The sequence below is a fragment of the Anolis carolinensis genome, chromosome 2 (genome assembly GCF_035594765.1).
Source record: "Anolis carolinensis isolate JA03-04 chromosome 2, rAnoCar3.1.pri, whole genome shotgun sequence".
Classification (NCBI taxonomy): Eukaryota; Metazoa; Chordata; class Lepidosauria; order Squamata; family Dactyloidae; genus Anolis; species Anolis carolinensis.
Window position 1 is genome coordinate 272,273,507 of NC_085842.1, and position 20,762 is coordinate 272,294,268.

A 20,762-nucleotide genomic window follows, 5' to 3' on the forward strand; every position below is an offset into this window, starting at 1 on the left:
TCACTTAATCTTTTAAACATTTCTCTGTATTCCACACTGCATTTGACTTAGTTGTATTGTGATAGAAATCTTTCATCTCAAACCACATGCAGTTGAGCATAGATCTAGTACACAGAAGCATTGGGTTTTAAGTTGTTGCTACAAAATATAATGATCTCACATTCCTCTTTATTAACAGTATGCACTTTATTGTATGCCTTTATTAATTAAAACTAAGTTTATTTTCAGTCTCAGAATCAAGTGAATATTTGATTTTGAGAAGATTCATGTCTCACCCAATCAGGCTGATGATGTGCAATGCGTTGGGAAGACTTTTAAGAAGGAGAATGGATAAAGTGTTGCCATTTGCAATTAATTATGAGTGATTGTGAAATTAATGACTTACTCCACACTCATATTATGTAGGAAAGTTTCAGAAAAAGTCTAAAAGATAGAATTAGCTGATCGAGGTGGGAAGAAATACTATGCAACAATGTGACCATACTGAATTTATCAATTTATTGCAGATATAGGGAAGAGCTCACAAGATTTCTTTAAAAATACAAAGTTTACTACCACTTTAACAAATTTTTCATTGACTCTTTGCTCAACCTTGAGATACTATTCATGCTGAACCAGACTGCTTTCAAAAATATACAAGATTTTCATTAAGCACTATGTCCTTCTACAAAAGACAAAGGCATAAAGAAAAGACAGTGGAATGAAGTGAGAATTAGGTCATCTTTAAATTTATGGCACATTTAAGTTTAATAAGCTACTTGGCAGTTACATCTGTAGCACTTACAATACTACTCTATACATGTCTACTCAGAAATAATTCCCATTGATTTCATCTCTACCACGTATGCTCTACACAGACAGTAAAAGTCACTTGGGTCCATAGTTCTAAAGAACTACATTCAGAAGCTGTAGGGGAGAGATTCTGGAACTGCACACCAAACAAGTATTTTTTTTTCTAAATTAAAAATAAACAGTAAATAAATGCTGACAAACAGATCACTAGGAGAATTGTCACAGTAGTCAGAAAATGTTGTATGTTATTACGGTATTTCAAAAATTAGAGAAAAGAAATAGAAAAGGGAAAAAGTGCTGCATTGAATAGATGCTTGGAACAACTTCTGCTGCCCTTTACCATACTTTTATCGAAATAAGATTTGTATATCTTGGAACAGACAGAAAAGGAGAAAATGTTCTATTCTCATTCCTTGGCCCAATAATCCTTATTCCAATCCTTTTTTTTAATGGGTTTTACAAAATGGATCAACACTTTCATACAACTATGTGACTAAATTCCAAAATCTTTGTCTAACTCCTTAACTTTTAGGTCAAAGAGGAGACCATATGAACTACCATGCTGTGAAATCCTCAAATTTGAAGTTTAGGGAAAAGTATTTATAATTCTTACCAGACAGATCTAGTGCCTTATCACAGGATTCTATAATAAGTAGTCATAATGGGTAAACATAATAGTGAAACAACTGTATATGGATCAACATGAACATGTTACATTTAATAGAAGCTATATTTCAATTTTGATACCCAAAATAACTTTTCGGGAGTTCTTTTCAATTTGTTTTTACCACATTTAATTGTTTGGTGTTATTTGCAAAGGTAACCACCACCACCACCACCACCACCACCACCACCCCCCAAAGAAAGAAAAAAGAATCCAACTGATGCAATCCAGCTGGAGGCATTTTATCTGTGGTGTATGCATGTTTCCATAGTTCATAATTCTTCTACAAGATGGTAGAGGAAGGGCTCTTTGTTGTGCAGGGTGATAACCCTTTCATCTTTTCCAGTTCCCAAGTTCTATGAATCATCAAAAGCTATGCTATAGATTTATTTGGATTGATAGCACTCTACAGATACCCAAGAATCAAACCTGTACTGGTAAACAAAAGCCAGTATGGGTTTTATTCCTAGGTATGTGGAATGTTAGATGTGTTATGGAAGTAAATCAATGTCCGTTCTTTAGTGCCATGTGGATATACTCTTAAGAAAATGTATAGCCAAGCACACAAGACACACATTGCATTAAGCTTAATTTGGACACAGGTCAAAATTGTTATAGGGATGTGACCCAGTTTTAATTCCATACTTTACTGTTCAGTTACAAAACTGGCTCAGACAAACCTGTATCCAGCTCTGTGGCTAACATTTCCACAATTGATAACAAGCTCTGTGTTAAGGCTCCCTCAATACAGCTGATGCTGTCTAACAAGTGGAAATAGTGCAATTGTTCTCATTGCAGCAACATCATCAACATGACTCTTATTGTTCTGCAGAATAAAATAATTGAAGCCATTTATCCTCGGGACATCTGCTATATAACTCTATCTGTTATGGCTGTTGTGAAGTGTAGTAAATAGTACTATGTGCTAGTTAGATCAGAGGAGACCAACATACAGGAATTGATTTTCTAACAAGTAAGCATTTTTCTTCTGGGGCCATTGAGCCTATTCCAGCAAAGTGTCATTTTTGGCTTATATATTTACTGTGTAAACTCAAGTGTGGTTAACTTTACCAAGCAACAAATATTTGTTTGCAGTTTTGTTGGCTATTGTACATCTTTTTTTCAAAGGAATCTTTAAAATTAAATTCTTCCTACCTCATAACTTCAGAGAAAGGACCACGGCCAAAGAGATGACATAGACAATGGTTTTCTACAAAGACATTCCACCCAAAGATACTACCTTAGCTGCACATGGAACATTTTTGTGAAAATTTGAGATCATCAAGTTTGCAGATGACACCAAACTGGGAGAGATAGCTAACACTCCAGAAGACAGGAGCAGAATTCAAAACGATCTTGACAGATTAGAGAGATAGGTCGAAACTAACAAAATGAAGTTCAACAGGTACAAATGCAAGATACTTCACTTAGGCAGAAAAAATGAAATGCAAAGGTACAGAATGAGGGATGCCTGCCTCGACAGCAGTACATGTAAAAAAGACCTTGGAGTCCTCATGGACAACAACTTAGACATGAGCCTACAATGTGATGTGGTGGCGAAAAAAGCCAATGGGATTTTGGCTTGCATAAATAGGTGTATAGCATCTAGATCCAGGGAAGTCACGCTCCCCCTCTATTCTGCCTTGGTCAAACCACACCTGGAATACTGTGTCCAAATCTGGGTACTGCAGTTGAAGGGAGATGTTGATAAGCTGGAAGGCGTCTAGAGGAGGGTGACTAAAATGATTAAGGGTCTGGAGAAGAAGACCTATGAGGAGCGGCTTAAAGAGCTGGACATGTTTAGCCTGCAGAAGAGAAGGCTGAGAGGAGACATGATAGCCATGTACAAATATGTGAGGGGAAGTCATAGGGAGGAGGGAACAAGCTTGTTTGCTGCTGCCCTGCAGACTAGGACGCAGAACAATGGCTTCAAACTACAGGAAAGGAGATTCCACCTGAACATCAGGAAGAACTTCCTCACTGTGAGAGCTGTTCGGCAGTGGAACTCTCTGCCGCGGAATGTGGTGAAGGCTCCTTCTTTGGAGGCTTTTAAGCAGAGGCTGGATGGCCACCTGTCGGGGGTGCTTTGAATGAGATTTTCCTGCTTCTTGCAGGGGGTTGGACTGGATGGCCCGTGAGGTCTCTTCCAACTCTATGATTCTAGAAATATATTTTTCTATGAATTAAATTAATTAAATTGATTATGTGTTGGGAAAATGCAGAATTAATTAATTGCTAATTAAGTAATTAATAATTAAACCTACTAATATTTGAACTCAGTGGCTTCCATAACCTATGGAATAATTTTCTAGTAAGGAGATAAGAGGAAAAAGAGAATCAAGATACTATGGCTTCCCTTCCCTTGAAAGTAGAATGTCATTCTATATACCTCTAAAATGTTAAAATAAAAATAGTACAATGGAGAAAAGGGACAGAGACTTAACTTTTGCAAATACTGTTTTATTTATATATCTATTTAAAAAGAATAACAAGCATTTCAATAAAAATAAAACAACACATTGTTTTTGGCAAAGAAAATGCTGTGCAGAAAACATGACTTTCTGTGCAAATCAACCATGTGTAATTTTTGCATGAAGAAACCCTGAACTGCAAAAGTGTTCATCAATAATTGGGAATTTAATGTATTTCTTTTACATTTTGTCATTGATGGTACTTTTAAAGACATGGATAGTATGTTCATTATCTTGAATATTTAGCAAACGGTTGTTCATAGTTTGGATTATTTCACTGCTGGTATAGTACGTGAAGAAACAAGCAACTTGAATTACAAAATTTTAGGCTATTACAGAAACACTCCTGTGCCTTTTTACACCCAGTTTTCAGATAAAAGTAGTTCACACAGTAGACTGTATCTTTACTTTCACAACCATCACATAAAAAAATCCCTGTCTTGATAGCTGTCTTTCTGTCTATCAATCACTGTCCTATTGTTTGCAATCCAGTCTTGCAAAGGAGATTAATACTATCATAATTTATGTTTCTGATTTATTCTCCAACAATGTAATGTATTTATAGAAAACCAAATCATTGAACTTGCAACTCCTAATGACATTATTAGAAAAGGTTGAAGGTGGGGGGAGAGAAACTTAAGATGTTCAACAGACGTATTCATCAGCTTTGCTAACATAAATAAAAGCATTGTCAGAGGGTTAGATATGACTCAAAACAACAACAAAAATTCGATATCCATCAGTGCCATTCACACTGTTAGCAGTAAGTCGAGATAAATGGTAAATTTTTAAATGGTGAGTTGTATTAAAGGTGATTTTTCATGCTTCATGTGTCTTCCTCGAATGGCCTTAGAACAATTGACTAAATCCTATTGCAGCCAGGGACAATGAAAATGGGGGAGTGTGTTCTTAAACTTCTCTACTGGAGAATATTATGACTTTTTAGCACAATCAAAACAACTAAAAATATTTAGATTTATAGCAACTTCATATTGTTCAAACTAGCTCACCCTAGATAAGTAGTTCTCAACCTATGGGTCCCCAGATGTTTGGCCATCAACTCCCAGAAATCCCAACAGCTGGTAAACTGGCTGAGACTTCTGGGAGTTGTAGTCCAAAACACCTGGGGACCCACAGGTTGAGAACCACTGTCTTAGATAGAGATATCAAAGTAATACTGGAAATTTGTTATAAGCACTCCCACCAGTTAATTATCTCTCCATTTTACAGCAAAGGTTAATGTCTTGTCCTCACAGAATAATTAAAACTGGCTCATGTAAATACATTTATTATCCCTTGGTCAACCAAGGAATAACAAGACCAGACACAAAATATGGGATAAACTTTATTAATTATTAACTTATTTAATTGTTTTTGGTCATAAGCAAAATTAAAAAGGAGAGAACAATCTGGTGTGGGAGCAATGGGAGTAGTAGTTTTTTTTCCAGACCACAGACTCCAGTTTCTCCTAGGTGAAAACACTATAATCTCTGAGAGGAATCTCTGAAATGCAGGATTGCTCCCAAGCCAGCTACAAAAAAACTTCTTTCTTCTTGAGCTCTTGATACTCAGGGACAGTTCCAAATTCCCATCCTTCACCAAATGTCTGACAGATGGTGTTCATTGACCCTTCAAAACCTGCCAGAAAGTCCTGTGGACAACACCACTCTGAGCCAATTGTGAAGTCCCCCATGACAGTGTTGGGGAGCCCAGGGGTGGGGGAGGGGACATAATGTAAGGGACAAAATCTACCTGGCTCTGTACTGACCAGAGACTTGCACTATGACCAGAAGCAGAAGGATGGATGGACAATCTCCAAATACTAAGAGATAGAACTGTAGCTGCCTTAAATAACTTAGCTCCATTTGTATATGGTGCCAGGATGCAATTAAATCTGACCACATGCCATGGAGGACAGCAAAGTGATCTCTACCCGACCCATACATAATCAACCAGCCGCCTATATAACTTGGAAAGAGGCTATTGACTAATAGCAATATTTGTTTGTTGTTGTTTGTTACTGTGTATCTTCAAGAATTAGGTTAGACCACTAAAGTAAATGGACCATAACTAACAGAAGTATCACAAACTCAGATGACTCTATTCTAGCATATATATATTTATAATGCCCGGTGATGCAACGGGTTAAACCGCTGAGCTGTTGAACTTGCTGACTGAAAAGCTGGTGATTCGAATCCAGGGAGCGAGGTGAGTGCCCACTGTTAGCCCCAACTTCTGCCAACCTAGCCGTTCAAAAACATCCAAATATGAGTAGATCAATAGTTACTGCTCCAGCAGGAAGGTAACAGCGTTCCATGCAGTTATGCTGGCCACGTGACCTTGGAAGTGTCTATGGACAATGCCAGTTCTTCGGCTTAGAAATGGAGATGAGCACCAACCCACAGAGTCGGACATGACTAGACTTAATGTCAGGAGAAACCTTTACCTTTACTTTAACTAATGCAATAAAACAGTGTCACATTATGTCTGTCTTTATTTGTCTTTATTTTCTTCTGTATTTCACTACAGAGTTTATGGGATTGTATAGTATAATATTAGACCTATTTTTAATAATATTTCTCAAGCAACTAGAAACTACATTTATCTGGCATCTATCTACCAATCCCCATGAGTGCCAGTTAATGAAGTCTACTTTAAGTTTATTTTCTTCCAGTCAGCTTTCTTCATTGCCCAGCTATTACATTCACACAGAGGAGGTAAAACTATTATGGCATGGATGACTTTATATCATCTATCTACCTGTCTATCCACACACTAGAGAATCTGATCTAGTAGTTTCAGAGTTGTCCTTCCAGGTCACAGACTTTCATAGATATTTTTTACTCTAGTCTATATTGAGATTATTGATTGAAGGTATAGAAAATCTTTATTTTAATATCTGCATTACCAGTTTTAAAGTTAAGTAAATTATCTGTGGTCATCATTTTGTTCATTTGTTTTAATAGTCAGCTATAACCAGCTTTTTTACTTTCTTCCTTAATTTTTATCAATAATTCTTTCATGTTTTTGCTATTTTCTGTAAGTAATATTGTGCTACATGCATATCTTAAACTGTTGATCTTCCTTCCTCCACTTCTCAGTGCTGCTTCCTCTCAAACTATTCCTTCTTTCCATATCACATGTTTAGCTTTTATATAGTTTCACTAGGTGTCACTTACATCCTTTTTATTCTGTCTGGTCATATAATGTGTCCCCGTTGGACATATAGCATCCCTACTCTTGGTTTGAACTTCTCTCTGATTTCTTGGATCTTATGTTACTATGGTCAGACTAAGTTCTTATCAAAACAACACACGATTGTTGACTGAGACCACCATATAGCCCTGCTTCCAAATTGACTACAGCATGTCATTCTTCACCTCAGCATCCATGTCAGAAAGTGCAAATGCCTGCAAAAGGGGAGGGCATCATTGTGTACTGGAAGCATTGTGTCCTGGGATGCTTGCATACTGGTAAGAGCAAATTTACATGGAATGATTCCATTTACCTAATGCACACTCATATAGGGTTACAGCAACAGTTTTAGTGGTATCAAAAACATAAAAATATCAAATGGAAATTAAATACTGGTTTTTAATTGCATGTGTTGTATTAAGAATAGAGAAAAATAATAAAATTTAAAAGGGAGAATTTTGGTGTTGCAATACACAACCTGGTAAGTTACTGTATTTATATTACTATATAGAAAGGTAGATTTATAATTATTTTTAAACATAATTGTTAGGGAAAATGGTATGCAAAATTTGTTGCTTTATTGTTATAGAATCCACCCAAAGAAGTGGTTTATTCATCTTTTATCTTCTTTAGATGAAAAAGAAATCAATATGAGGTGTCATTTTTTTCTTGTGACAGAAAAGTAAGTGCATGTCATTCATTATCCTTGGAGAACTGAGAAAAAGTCTGCTGCTAAAATGACTCCCACTCACCAGGATGATGTACTACTGATGATCTACCAACCTCAGTCATCCTTGACAATTCAGTAGTCTATATGCAGCAATAAGATTTTTTTCAACTGACTCTGGTAAGCCTGGGCAAAGAAAAACTGTCACAATCTTTTGAAATACACCCAATGCTATCCTACCACTTTTAGAATAAGCATAAATATCTGCAGAATATTAAAAATTTTAACATTGTATTATCTGTAAGAATATATAGATATGAAAGCAGAACCAGATATGAAATACTCAAGAAGATCTAGAAATAAAGCCATCTTTACCTTTTGGAGTTGTGTGTCAGGGCCTCATCAGATGGGCAAAACTGCCTGTTGTATGACACTTCACTTGTAGCATGGAGTCTGCTAGCTCTCATCTCACATCGATCTACATCCAGCTGTGCTCTGTGGTGCAAGAGAAGTGAAAGCATGTTAAGTTGCCATGGCAGCAGCATGGGAAGCTTCCTGTGTTGCATAAGCAAGAACAGAGGGAAGCCAGGTGGCAAACGTTTCCCCCCATGGGATGTGGTGAGGACTGAGGAGCAAGGTGGGCAATGCGGAGTGAGATGTGATGGGTTCCCCACGGGCTCCACCAGACTCTGGCATAAGCCAGTAAAGATTGTCCCAGTGGTGATCGGCACACTGGGTGCAGTGCCTAAAGATCTTGGCCTGCATTTAAACACAATTGGCACTGACAAAATTACTATCTGTCTGCTACAAAAGGCCACCCTACTCAGAACTGTATACATTATTCACTGATACATCACACAGTCCTAGACACTTGGGAAGTGTCCAACATGTGATTCAATACAATAGCCAACATAGCGATCTTGTTTGCTGTGTACTAATCTTGCTGTGTATCAAATAATAATAATAAATCCAATGGGCAATCAAGGCACAGAAAAAATCCTATTTAGCTCAAAAGATAATCGGGAATACCATGCTATATATAAATAAGACAGGTGAGATACAGCAACCAACAAAAAGGCCTTTTCCAGGCTTGAGCAGGCTTAAATGGCCCAGTGTTGCCCTGCACCAGACACAAGCATCTGCCATTACACTTGTTCTATGGATTGTGGAGAACAAAACCACTCCAATCAAATGGCTCATAGAATATGTTTGCAGACTCAGGAATATGAGAAATTTTCCATGATAGTTTTTGACAGTTGTGAACATCTAGTTCTTGTTCAGTGTTACCATGGAAAAGAGGGAAATTGAGATGACCAGAGAAGCTAAATTAGTATCTGTCAAACTCCTCCTTGTTTTATTTACCAGAGAATTGGTGGCAAACCACAGATTTCAAAAACTAAAAATTCTATTGTGAGCCACCTAAATCCTTTAGAAAAAGTTGATGATCCAAATGAGAATGGGGACTGAAGAAGAAACAAACAGGAGTAAAAATGGGAACCTAGTACAATGAGCTGCCGAACTAAATCATTGAGCAACTGTTCACAGATCTAATTTAAAAACAGAGCTAATCTCTTACTAGTCACATAAGCATTGCAGAAAAGTAAGCAAAATGAATGAAGACTAACACATGAATGGAAATGACCTTCACAAGATAGATCTGAACAACATTTTTTTCAAGGACAGTGCTGAATGCCTTTTGAAGTTGAAATTGAGGTGTAGGAAAGTTTCCAAGACATAGAAAGAACTTGTTAAGGGACTTCCTGGGAGAAATAAAGGACTTGCAAAAAGGGACTTTCACTTTAGAAGTCAATTTGTTAGAACTAAATGTTGTTGGATGAAAGCTAAGGAGACTCTGCTAAAGTTCTAGGGTCCATGACAAAATGATTTCAGACATCAATACAAAGTCAATAAGGATGATGAGAACCATACAGCATTAAACAAATATAGACTCCAAAGCTAAGAATGTTAATGGGTGTATGTGTAAAATCTTCCAACTTCATCTAACCCATTATAATAATGCACATCTCTATTATGTAGCTTTATCTACCATTTTTCCTAAACCAAAATCATTTCCACCTATTTCAGTTCTGTATTATCACTGCAGAGATGCAATAGTTTGAAGACCCTGATCTATAATCTACATTTAACTGTTTCATGAGGTGAACACAACTATCCTTAGACTAGACAAGCTTCATGTGGGCTATGCCATGAATGAAGATACTTCATTTATTATTAGTCTCTCATGTTCCTATTACTTCCACAGTGGCTATCATCTAATGAGCAGCATGTTGTCCTAATGGTCAATCAATAATCTTTCCTGCTCTGAATCACATCAGAGCTTGATATATGCCTCAAACAGAAGAAGTAAGAAAGTGTAGGCTAAGGAATATATCACAACAAGCTAGTCAGCAAAGCATAAAGAGGCCAATCAGTGACTGTGTTGACATTTTTATATGCCTCTCTGAAGTGGTCACAATCAACCTGAAACTGTAGTTCCAGATTAACATTGTAAAAGCATCTTTGTAGTTTGCTTAGAAACCAGCACTTTTTGGCAGAGAAGGGTAAAAATCTTGTAAAACTGCAACTACCATGATTCCAAAGCATTGAGTCATGGCAGCTACAATGGTTTCAAGCTGTATCAATTCAACAGATGCTTACAATGTGGGACAGGGACAGACTGTCCTCTTAAACTGGTTTTGCATTACATGTGAGCCTCTCTAGTTGTTGCAGCACCTGGTCATCCCTCATACTGGTTTATGCTTCAATGATAATGGTGGAGCCAGTCCAGTTTCTCCTCAGTGCATCTCTGACTGGAAATTTGGAAGAATTGAGACTTTCTTTCAACCCACTTTATTCTGATATGTGACAGGGGGTGTGGGGAAATCAGCTTGGGTAAGACACTCTATGATTTAGGAGTCACAGTTAGTAGTAGTGTGGGGAAACAAAGGCACAGGCAAAAGTACTGAGCATTCAGGTGCACCCTTTAGGCATAAGGAGGCTTATAGCTGCTCTTCAGGTCCCTGAGATAAGTGTTTGTTGACTTAAATTTGATAATACTGTGTTACAATATAATGCTAGTTCCTGTAAATTAGAAATGAGTGTTATGTAATTCCCAAAGCCCTAGAATTATACCAGGTGAATCTTATGGTGGAGGAAAGGTGGTCTAAGCTGATAGCATAGCAGTAGCAACAGTAAAAAGAAGCAAGAAAAAAAGAAATGAGTGATGTGTTTCCATTACCCTTAGAAAATGATCAAAATTTCTATTTCCCTCAAAAAATAAATTTTAAAAATCAGTGAATTAGTTCTGTTCAATGTAAACAAAGACACAGTTCTATATTCTACTTTACTTCAAATTAGTAAAATTGGGAAATCCTTGTAATATTGTTAAAGATGTGGGCATGGCAAGTATTAATTATTTCCAATTTTTCTAGTTTTTACACTGTTTTAGTGCTGTGATAATCTAAGGTTGTTTTCAAACCCAAGGAGTCTGTCTTCAACTTGATTTCATTTACTTAATTTCTTTGCCTTTTACTTCTCTTTCTCATTTGGAACAAAATACACAGAAAGCCTGCATCACCTATGCATCTGTAGGAGATACTACCATAAAGAAGTAATACATAGATAACCACCCTGGGGAAGACATACCTTTATCTACTGTTGGTGTTAACAACAGAAAGCAGTTGAAAAGAGACTAAATGACACATTGGTAGTAACAGAACTATTTGTCAGGGGTGGGGAGTTCTGGGGAGGAAACAAATACATTTTTTGCTTCAGTTGTTGTTCTAGCAACAACTTTCTGCCATTGGATGGCCCCTGTCATTAGATAGAGTCATGCAGCTACTTCAGGCTACAAATGTAAGTCCTTTAATGATTATATGTATTTTTATTACTAGATGTATACTCTGCCTTTCTCCTGGAATGGGATATGTGAGGGTATATGAAACATATTATTTACATGAGAATTTCCTTATATGAAAAGGAACCGAAGAGGCACTTACAGAATGTGTATCAGTTTTTTATTGTCATGAAAAGGCAAATAAGATCTTCATTAAATCTGCTTCATAGTTGTACTTCCACAGAAGGAGAAAGTTGCTTGCAAGGTTTTCTGACAAACCTTTCTCTGTTTTAGGTTTGGGACATAGGACTTAATCTCATGATCCTGATATTCCACTACAGTTGTGTGTAAAACCATTAACAGCAGATACGTATTGGATTGAACATCTTTGATATCGTTCCTCACTTCAGTTGGGATAATTCTGCAATTTGTAACTCCATGATTGTAATTCCTCATATACTTATAACCCCATTTTCCAACATTACTGCTGTTCCTCAATTATATATTTTAAAAGTAATATTACATTTTAACGGTATAAAATAGAAAAAGTAGTAAATATAATTGTAAAATATGAAAAATGAAAGCAAACTGGGCAGCTTGGGAATAGTAAAGGTGAGAAGAGATTTCTGCCCCCTGACATCACATCACTCCCAGCATGCAGAAGCAGAAGATACATATTGCACCAAGGTAGGTGATGGGAAAGTTATGGGATTGGGTGGTATTCATAGGTATTGATAGGCTTTACCCATCAATAGCTAGGGATGGGAGAATCATGGGGGGGGGGGTGGAAACCTAGCACTGGGGTGCACATGGCATCAACAAAAGTGATGGTCCACCTGCAATGCTGGTTTGTTTGCCTTGTGCAATGATTGTTGCACCCCTAGGCTGCGTAGGCACCTCAAAACCACATGAAGTCTCAGAATATAGCAAGCAAGCTGCTTATTGAAGATTATATCCAAGCAATAGCAAAATCAAAATTCAAAGTCAATAAAATAGTCTTGAGACCACAAGAACAAAGTACTTGAAAATTTTGAAGCAAGAGTCAATAAAAATCACTCAAAAAACATAGTCCAAACTGGATTTCAAAGTAAGTCCCAAGACAGTTATCAAGAATAATCCAAACCAAATATCCAGGATTAATTCCAAGGCATGAGACAAACTGGAAACACAGGAAAAAAGGCTAAAACGCAGGATCAAACTCCAAGGTACAAAGTCAATGCTGGAACACAAGGCCACAGTCTTGGTTAGAATAGAAATCCAAATGACAAAGTCACTGGAACATTCAACTGGATTCACAGGGAGAAGCGAGGCTGGAATTTGAAGCAAGATACAAGGCTGCACAGGAACACGGAGCAAAGATCTTTCTCTCTTGGATTAGCAATGTTACCACCTCTGGCTGTGTCAGAGAAAACAACTCTTTTTAAGAGAAATTCAAGGTCCCTGGCCGGGAAAAGATTGCTCGTTAGTTCACTTCAAAAGCAAACGTCTGCTTCTTCAGACATTCTCCTTTTCTTTCTGTTGCTGACTTATCACCCTCCTCCTGTCAAGCTCATTATCCCTCTTCACTTTATCAGCTCCCACATCCAAACTAGAATGTCCATCTGGCACCTGGAGATCCGACCTTGACTGCTGTGAGGAATGTGATTCAAATTGCCTGCTTGCAACCATTCTGTTTCTGATCCCAGACTTGATAAATTTCAACAAGAAAGGACATGTCGGAGGACAAGTGGCCTGATGGTCAGTGCTAGGAGAGATGATGGTTTGCTTTCCTGTGATCATTCCTAGGCAACCAGGGATAGTGAAACCAGTTATCCTGGGAAACATCCTTTGGCCAATGGGGAGTTTTCCCGAGAAGTCAGATTAGGTTTGAAACTGCAGAGAGTGAAAAATAGACTAATTAGACATTCTGAGAGAATCTGTGAGAAGATCTTGAGGCCCATGTGTATTTGCCACGATCTCATGGCTACTTGGTTGGGCTTAAATTAAGTGGTGTTGGTTTTATGTTTCTCAGAGGAGACAACGCTACCAAAGGATGGCTGTCTGCTCTCGAGTTCATGTTTCCAGTATCATCAAGTTTTCTGTTCTTGTTCATGCCTATGTTTTCTTGAAGGCTTTACCTTGTAAAGGTTCCTGTGGCATTGTTTATGGATTTATGTTTGCAATAACATCGTGGATTTTGGTGCTCTTGACTTTATGTACTTTGTCCTTTTTGGATTATTGCTACTTTTGTATTTGCTATTCTCCTGACCCTTTTGGAACTGCCTTTCCCCCTTTTTGCCTGCTTTCTTTAATAACATTCTTAGATAAAACTATTGGTCTCATGTGTGGTGTTGAGTGAAAAGGTATTTCAGTGCCGGAGTGCAACAGGCATTTAACAAGTTTACAAAGTTCTGCTTGGCTTTCTAAAATGTTAATGATTTAGCATTTTGGTGGCATAGTGGCTTTAATGCATTTCTTTTATATTTATTTTATCCGTAGCATATCCTTATTTTTATATATCCCTATATCCAACAAGCAAAGTTGCTATATGTTTACACCATTCCTAATTTGCCAGGGGTAATGATTTATCCAAACTATGATTTGTTTTTTTTTCTTTCAAAAGTGTTAATTGACTCTATTCACAACTAAACAAGAGTAAATAATAAAAAAGATCCCCTTATTCGCACACCCATGTATACAATCATTCTCAAATGTACACATTATATGCCTTCTTGCCCATATAACATGTTTTGCTTTCATTTCTGAATTAGAGGCATACATTAAAATATCTGGAGAGGTGCAAAAACAAAATAAATATGTTGTGACATTTGATGGCCAACAGAAAAAATGAGTCAGACACAGAAATCTGGGATAAACAGAATATGTTATTGACCTAGAACCTATTCAATTTAGTTATGCCTGAAGATTAGCAGAAGAATGGGGGTAAAAGTTGATGAGGATCATCTGAGGCCAGATGTCAACCCATGATCACCTTCTCAGCTTTTTTTGTGTGAAAAGGCAAAACAAAACTATAAGTTGCTCATCTTGGCCTCTTCTCCTCCCTTCTCCAAAGTTTCTTGGTTTCATTTCCAAGCCCCAGGAAGGTATGCCAAGCCTCATGGCTCCTACAGAGGTGTTTGTTCTGATTTTAAAAGCTAAATGAGGGGCAGGGAGGGAAGCCGGAAGTTCCCCATGTCTGCCCCTGCCTATCACAAATTGGCAGGGGTGGGTAATCTGGCCACCCTCGAGCCAAAATGGCAGGGTTTGAGACTGCTGTTTGGCCTCCAACCTGAGAGTAACTGTCATTTTAAATGTCAGTTTCTCTCTTGTTTTAGTCCTATGTGGAAGCAGCCTTGGTTGCAGTTCACTCCATTTTGGTTGGCCAAGACAACCTGCCATTGAAAAGACAACAAAGAGGGGCAGGCCAAACCATTTACATCAGGGAAAATACCCATACCTTTTTTCCACACTGCAGTGAATTCATGGAAGATGGGAACAAGACAAACAGGTTGAATCCCATTCTGTCTTCCCAGTTCTTACATGCCACATGAAAAAAAAATTTATGTCACTTTCCCTTAACAAATTAGTATTCTATGTGTTATTGTCTCTTGTTTGTTTGCTTGCTTGCTTTTTACTTTTTATAGCTTGAATATTTTTTTCTTGTAGATGAGGTTTCTAACACACAGGCACTCAGCAAAGGGGAAAGCTTTACCTCTTGATTGTCATTGTTGAAAACGACATTAGAACAATTACATAAAAGGTAATTCTTACTTCAAGTATGCCTTTTGAAATTACCAAGTACACACTAAAAGGAGAAAAAAAAATATAACATATAATTGCATGCAATACTCTGGTAGTCTTATTAGATGTTATTTATTTACTTATTTATTTATTGCATTTATATACTGCTTTTCTCACCCCTGTGGGACTCAAAGCAGTTCACAACATAATTAATGGCAAAATAAAAAGTATTTTATAATGTATGGTTTTAAATCTATTTATTGCATTTTGTTAAATTATCTAATTGCTTTAATTGCTTATGTTTTATCTTTTTGTATTACATATTTAGAATGAATTTTGCTAGATTGTGAGCTGCTCTGAGTCCCTTCGGGTGAGAAGGGCAGGATAGAAATGACGGAAATAAATAAAATAAAATAAAATTCAATGCCTTCCATTTGTAAACATCAAATATCAAACAAGAATATATAACATTAGAATAAAAACCATTAAAACTATAACTATAACACTGTGATGGCAATCACAGACACAACATAAAACATTTAAGCCAATGCATCAATATTAAGGTGTCTTCCTAAACATCAAAACCCCCAGCATTCCCCAAAATCCAACATGCTAGAATACAGACAAATGGCAAATAATTCTACAGTCATTAAGAAGGGGGGGGAATGGAAAAGGGCAGAGAATGAAGGAATTTCCAATCTATTTCTAGAGGAATCAGCATCATTTTGATGCCCCACTTACTCAGGGGAAAATACAGTCCTGCATTAATCAGAGATTTGTGTCCTGAATAAATCAAGTAAGGAATCATTGGAAGACTGTGATTTATAATTTACCACTCCTATGCCTTGATAGAAAACAAAACAAAATGCAGCACCATAGAAGTGAATCCAGGATTTAATGCAGACCTGAGGACCCTAAACCATGAGAATGTGCCTCCAACTGTCAGTTCTACAGCTGACTTTAATAATATTTGGTGATGCAGCAGTGCATCAGCTATTCAGTAAAAGCAGAAATAGCTGCCTAGTCTAATAAATGGCCAGCCTTTTTTATTTCTTCCTTTAGGCTAAAAGAGGTGAATGGGAATGATTATTTTAATTACACAGAGCCTTGCAGGTCTCCAGCAAAAGATCCTGAATACATACATAAATAAACTGTTGATTTCAAAAAACATCTTTAGGGGCTACTTCCATGTTTGATATATGCATCTTGGGAATTTTGGAGAAGAAACAAAAAATCCTCACTTTCTCTTTTTTATGCACTGAACAAAACTAATATTAACCTCCAAACTGCTACTGTAAATTACTTCCACAATAACTCTAGATTTACTTTTTTTTGTAAGTTCTTTGTAATTTTTACTTTGGCTCTTATCCACACTATATTCATACCTATTATATGTATCTTTTTTATGGCATGCCATTATAATACACTTGACCTCCTAAACATCAGTCTATGGCTGTTGGTTTCTGTTCACTAAGCAGTTATTTTAAACATCAACATTTATTTGTACTTTTGTATTATTAATGGAAAATGCTGCATAGATCCAGACTGCATTGAGCAATAAATAAATTGAGAGATCAAGAGAAGGCTCTTACTCCTGTTTATGTGTGCATGTGTGTGCGTATGTGTATGTGTATATATGTGAATACATACACACATACATGCTTTCTATAAGATTATATATTTTATCTTATGCAATTTAGCCAGGAACATTGAAAAATAGTTAATGATGATATAGCCAGATTACTATATTAATGGAAACATTTTAAAATCAACTTTTAAAATCTTTGAAATGTTGTCATAAAAGTAATTTAGAATCATATTAATCATATTTATCCATATATTTTTATCTAAGTAGGTCCATTTTAAAAAGAAAAATAAGATAGCTAGACAGTTATTTTCAAACCCATAAAAGCAAGCAAGAACAAATCAAATTTCATTGGTCCAACTTCAGACCCAATCTTGAAAATCTAAACTGGGTTATTCTGAGTACCAAAACGTAAGTGCATCTCATGATTACTATGCTATCACTACTTGTTGCAAAACCAGAAAACTATTGCAAGTTGGAATGGTAAATACCACCTATCTCTTTGTTGGCTATAATACTCCAAGAGATGCCCTGTCTCCATTTATGAGTCTGCTAGAGTTCTAAGATTTGCAGAGTAGGACCTTTTCTTGGTTCCATCACATTATAGTCATTCCTGGTTACACTCCACAGAGAGCCTTCTCCGTGGCTGCTCTGAGGCTATAGAGCAGAGGATCTCAACCTGTGAGTCCCCAGATGTTTTGGCCTTCAACTCCCAGAAATCCTAACAGCTAGTAAACTGGCTGTGATTTCTGGGAGTTGTAAGCCAAAACACCTGGGGACCCACAGGTTGAGAACCACTGCTATAGCTGCTCTGTTTCCTAGGATGTTCAATTGGACCCCTACTTGCTATATTTCAGCTGAAATTTAATTTTTATTTAAGGAGGCAGATATATTGTGGCAGATGGAGCTATTAATGAGTGGTTTTGCTTCTATTTTATTGCATGTTTTAATACTGCTTGTAATGTGCATCTTAACATTTGTTTTTAAATGGAAGTTTAATTCCATTTGTTTTAACTCTTGTATTTAAACAGTATTACATTTTAGAGGTTGTATGCCACCTTAGATCCCACATTAAGAGAAAGATGAAATCTAAATTTAAATAAATAATAACATCAGAGTCACATCCCCATCAAAACATCACCTGCAGCTGCAGTATTAGTCATTGGTACTTTTTCTGTGTAATTCATATTTTAACTGAGTCTTGGTTTTTCCGTTATGCATTTTATTTGTAGTTCATCTTATTTACAACAAATGAAACAGAATTAGATAAAAGCTACTTGCTAGAAATTATTCCTTCAGACATCTCTATTTATGAATACAAGAAGTGATACTGAAGCTCTTTTTCCTCTTCATTTTTGGCTTCTCAACAACTTTCAGAAAAGAAAATATGAAACCCCTAATGGTGGAATGGTCAATACAACCATCTGCTTGAGACTTTTAAACTGTGCTCAACCTTTTAGCTGACGTATCTAATTATTACTTACGTTTTACACTGTCAGAATCTCCTTTATCAATCCAACATCCTGATAGGTTCAGCATTTCCTGTCCTGATGGCTCTTTCATTTTCATGATTCCAGCCATCTCAAGTCACCTGATCCATTTTGTCCCAATGTAGCCAACTTCACCTATCCTTCTCTATATTATAAATGATGGAAAAGATTTGTCAAATAAGTTGTAATTTATATTTGTGACTACCACCCTCTTGTTCTTTTGTCCTTCCACTCATTTGAAAAAGCTCTTTATTTCCTGAGATGAAATATAACATTTATTTTGGGAAGAGAGGTGGAGTACGATAGATATTTCCTTTATCTCCTTTCCCCTTTTCTGTATAATTCTCTAGGTAGAAGCATAAGACCTACCTTGTGTTCATCCCTATCTATAAAAAACAAAAGGATGTTTGTGCAGAATATTTTCTTGAAAAATAATATTGCTCTATCAACACCCAGTGGGCAGACATATTTTTCGACATTCCTCTTTTAATTAACTTGTCTTACAAACAAAGGCTACTAGATAAACACAATTTATCCGCTGCATATATTTTCAGCCAGGAGGCAGATAATTATTACTCACTGCAGAAATAATGTTCTTCAACTTGTTCATGTAAAACAAAACTTTAAATGGCATTTTACAGCAATAAAGATTGCACAGCAAAGTGCAATCTTAAGACACAGCAATTACACACAGGAGCTTTTCATTAACCTGAAGGTCAAAGGTCAGGGACTATCACCAGTCATTGCTAATACAAACTTAAATTGGTTTACACTGAGTGTAATGATCTAATAATCAGGGGGAAATGTGAAATGTAAAGATTTAACATTTGTTATGTGATGCATTTCCAAGCAGATATCAGTTGTTAAATATAGTATATATAATGACTGCAATCCAAATAGAAGTACATGTTCTCTGGGAACAATAGGCCTGTTCTTAGAAAACATGGTTGCCTTGGAACCCAATCCATTTATTATGATTGAGTTCTTCCTCTGTTTTGTAATTGACTTCATGCTTCACCTTGAATCTGTGGCAAAAGATTGTTTTGCTTCATTTTCTGAAATCTCCAGTATGTCTTTGTTGACTAGCATGACTACAATCAGGAAATCAACAAATGCCTATAGCTTTATTTTCAATTACCTTGGAGAGTTGTATGCAGTTTAGAAGGGTATTAGTGCTTTCATAGGTACAGCTATGGAAGCTTTCAGAGATACAAGCTGAAATGTTTTAGGATAGATAAAGGATCTGTGAAAATATATATATATATATAATGAAACAGTATTTGAGGCTTCAAGAAAATTCTGGACCATTTCCAAAGAAGCTAATCAGTACCCAAAAAGACAGGCAGTGAATCAGTGTAGTTTAGAGGTTTGAGTGCTGGATTACAACTCTGAAGACGAGGGTTCAAATCCCCACTCAGTCATAGAAACCAATTATCTCAAAGGAAGATACAAGTATATCCTTACCTGAACAAATATTAACAATAAAATCTTGAGACAGTTTTGCTTAAGTATTGTTGTAATAGATTGAAAGCACACAGCTGCACTGATCCAAACAAACACCAACCCTGTTACCACATCCCAGGATGTGTAGAGTTAATGCAGTTTCACACCACTTTAACTGCCCTGGCTCAATGTTATGGAATCATGGAAACTGTAAGAAGGTATTTAGCCTTTTCTGTCAAAGAGTGCTGGTGCCTCACCAAACTACAATTCCTAGGAATCCATACAAGGACAGCTCAAGGCATACGCCAACTACGCGGTCGCGGAAGCGCAAGAGCCGGCGAAGCCTGGAAGGGCGCAGCGCCGGCCTCCCACCCTTCCACCCTGGCTCCCCCACCCTCTTTGTGCCTTGCCCCAGGGCACCTCTCTCTTTTTTCTGCCCTCCAACGCCCAGAAGCAGCAGCAGAAGCAGCAGCAGCAGTGGGCTCAGCCCTTTGTTTCCCGCCGCCGCTGCCGGGCCCTCCCTCTTCTCCCTCCCTCCTTCCCCTGTGCTCCCTTTCTACAAGGAGGGAATGCCTTACAGCCAAGCTTTGAAGCTGCAAGGCTATTTAATGCTAATCAAGGTGGCCAATTGCAACATTCACACCTGCCTTAGACAAGAGTTATTTTTCCCACCCTGGACATTCCACAGATATATAAACCCCACTTACCTTGTTTCCAACAGACCTCGCAACCACTGAGAGTGCCTGCCATAGATGCAGGCGAAACGTCAGGAGAGAATGCTTCTGGAACATGGCCATACAGCCCATAAGAACCGCCATCTTGCCGTGGCTCCCTACCTATCTATCTAACTTGCCATATATTCTCGACATTGTGTGTATGTGTATGTATAATATATATATA

The 20,762-nt window shown here is 37.2% G+C and overlaps 1 protein-coding gene across 7 annotated transcripts in view; it reads right to left on the reverse strand.

Annotated features, from left to right (window-relative positions):
* LOC134296685 (uncharacterized) overlaps window positions 1–20,762 on the reverse strand; it is a 209,397-nt gene that overhangs the window by 178,631 nt on the left and 10,004 nt on the right. For 2 of the 7 annotated variants that reach the window (XR_010003507.1, XM_062972215.1), the window contains exon 1: window positions 8,165–10,460. Coding sequence is in view for 1 of the 7 variants with exons in the window: in XM_062972215.1 (XP_062828285.1) it covers window positions 8,165–8,628 (464 nt within the window). In the remaining 6 variants the exon portion in view is untranslated. Of the gene's footprint in view, window positions 1–1,717; window positions 7,976–8,164; window positions 10,461–20,762 lie in introns of those variants that run through there. The other 5 variants (XR_010003506.1, XR_010003505.1, XM_062972212.1 and 2 more) reach the window with 5 other exon arrangements.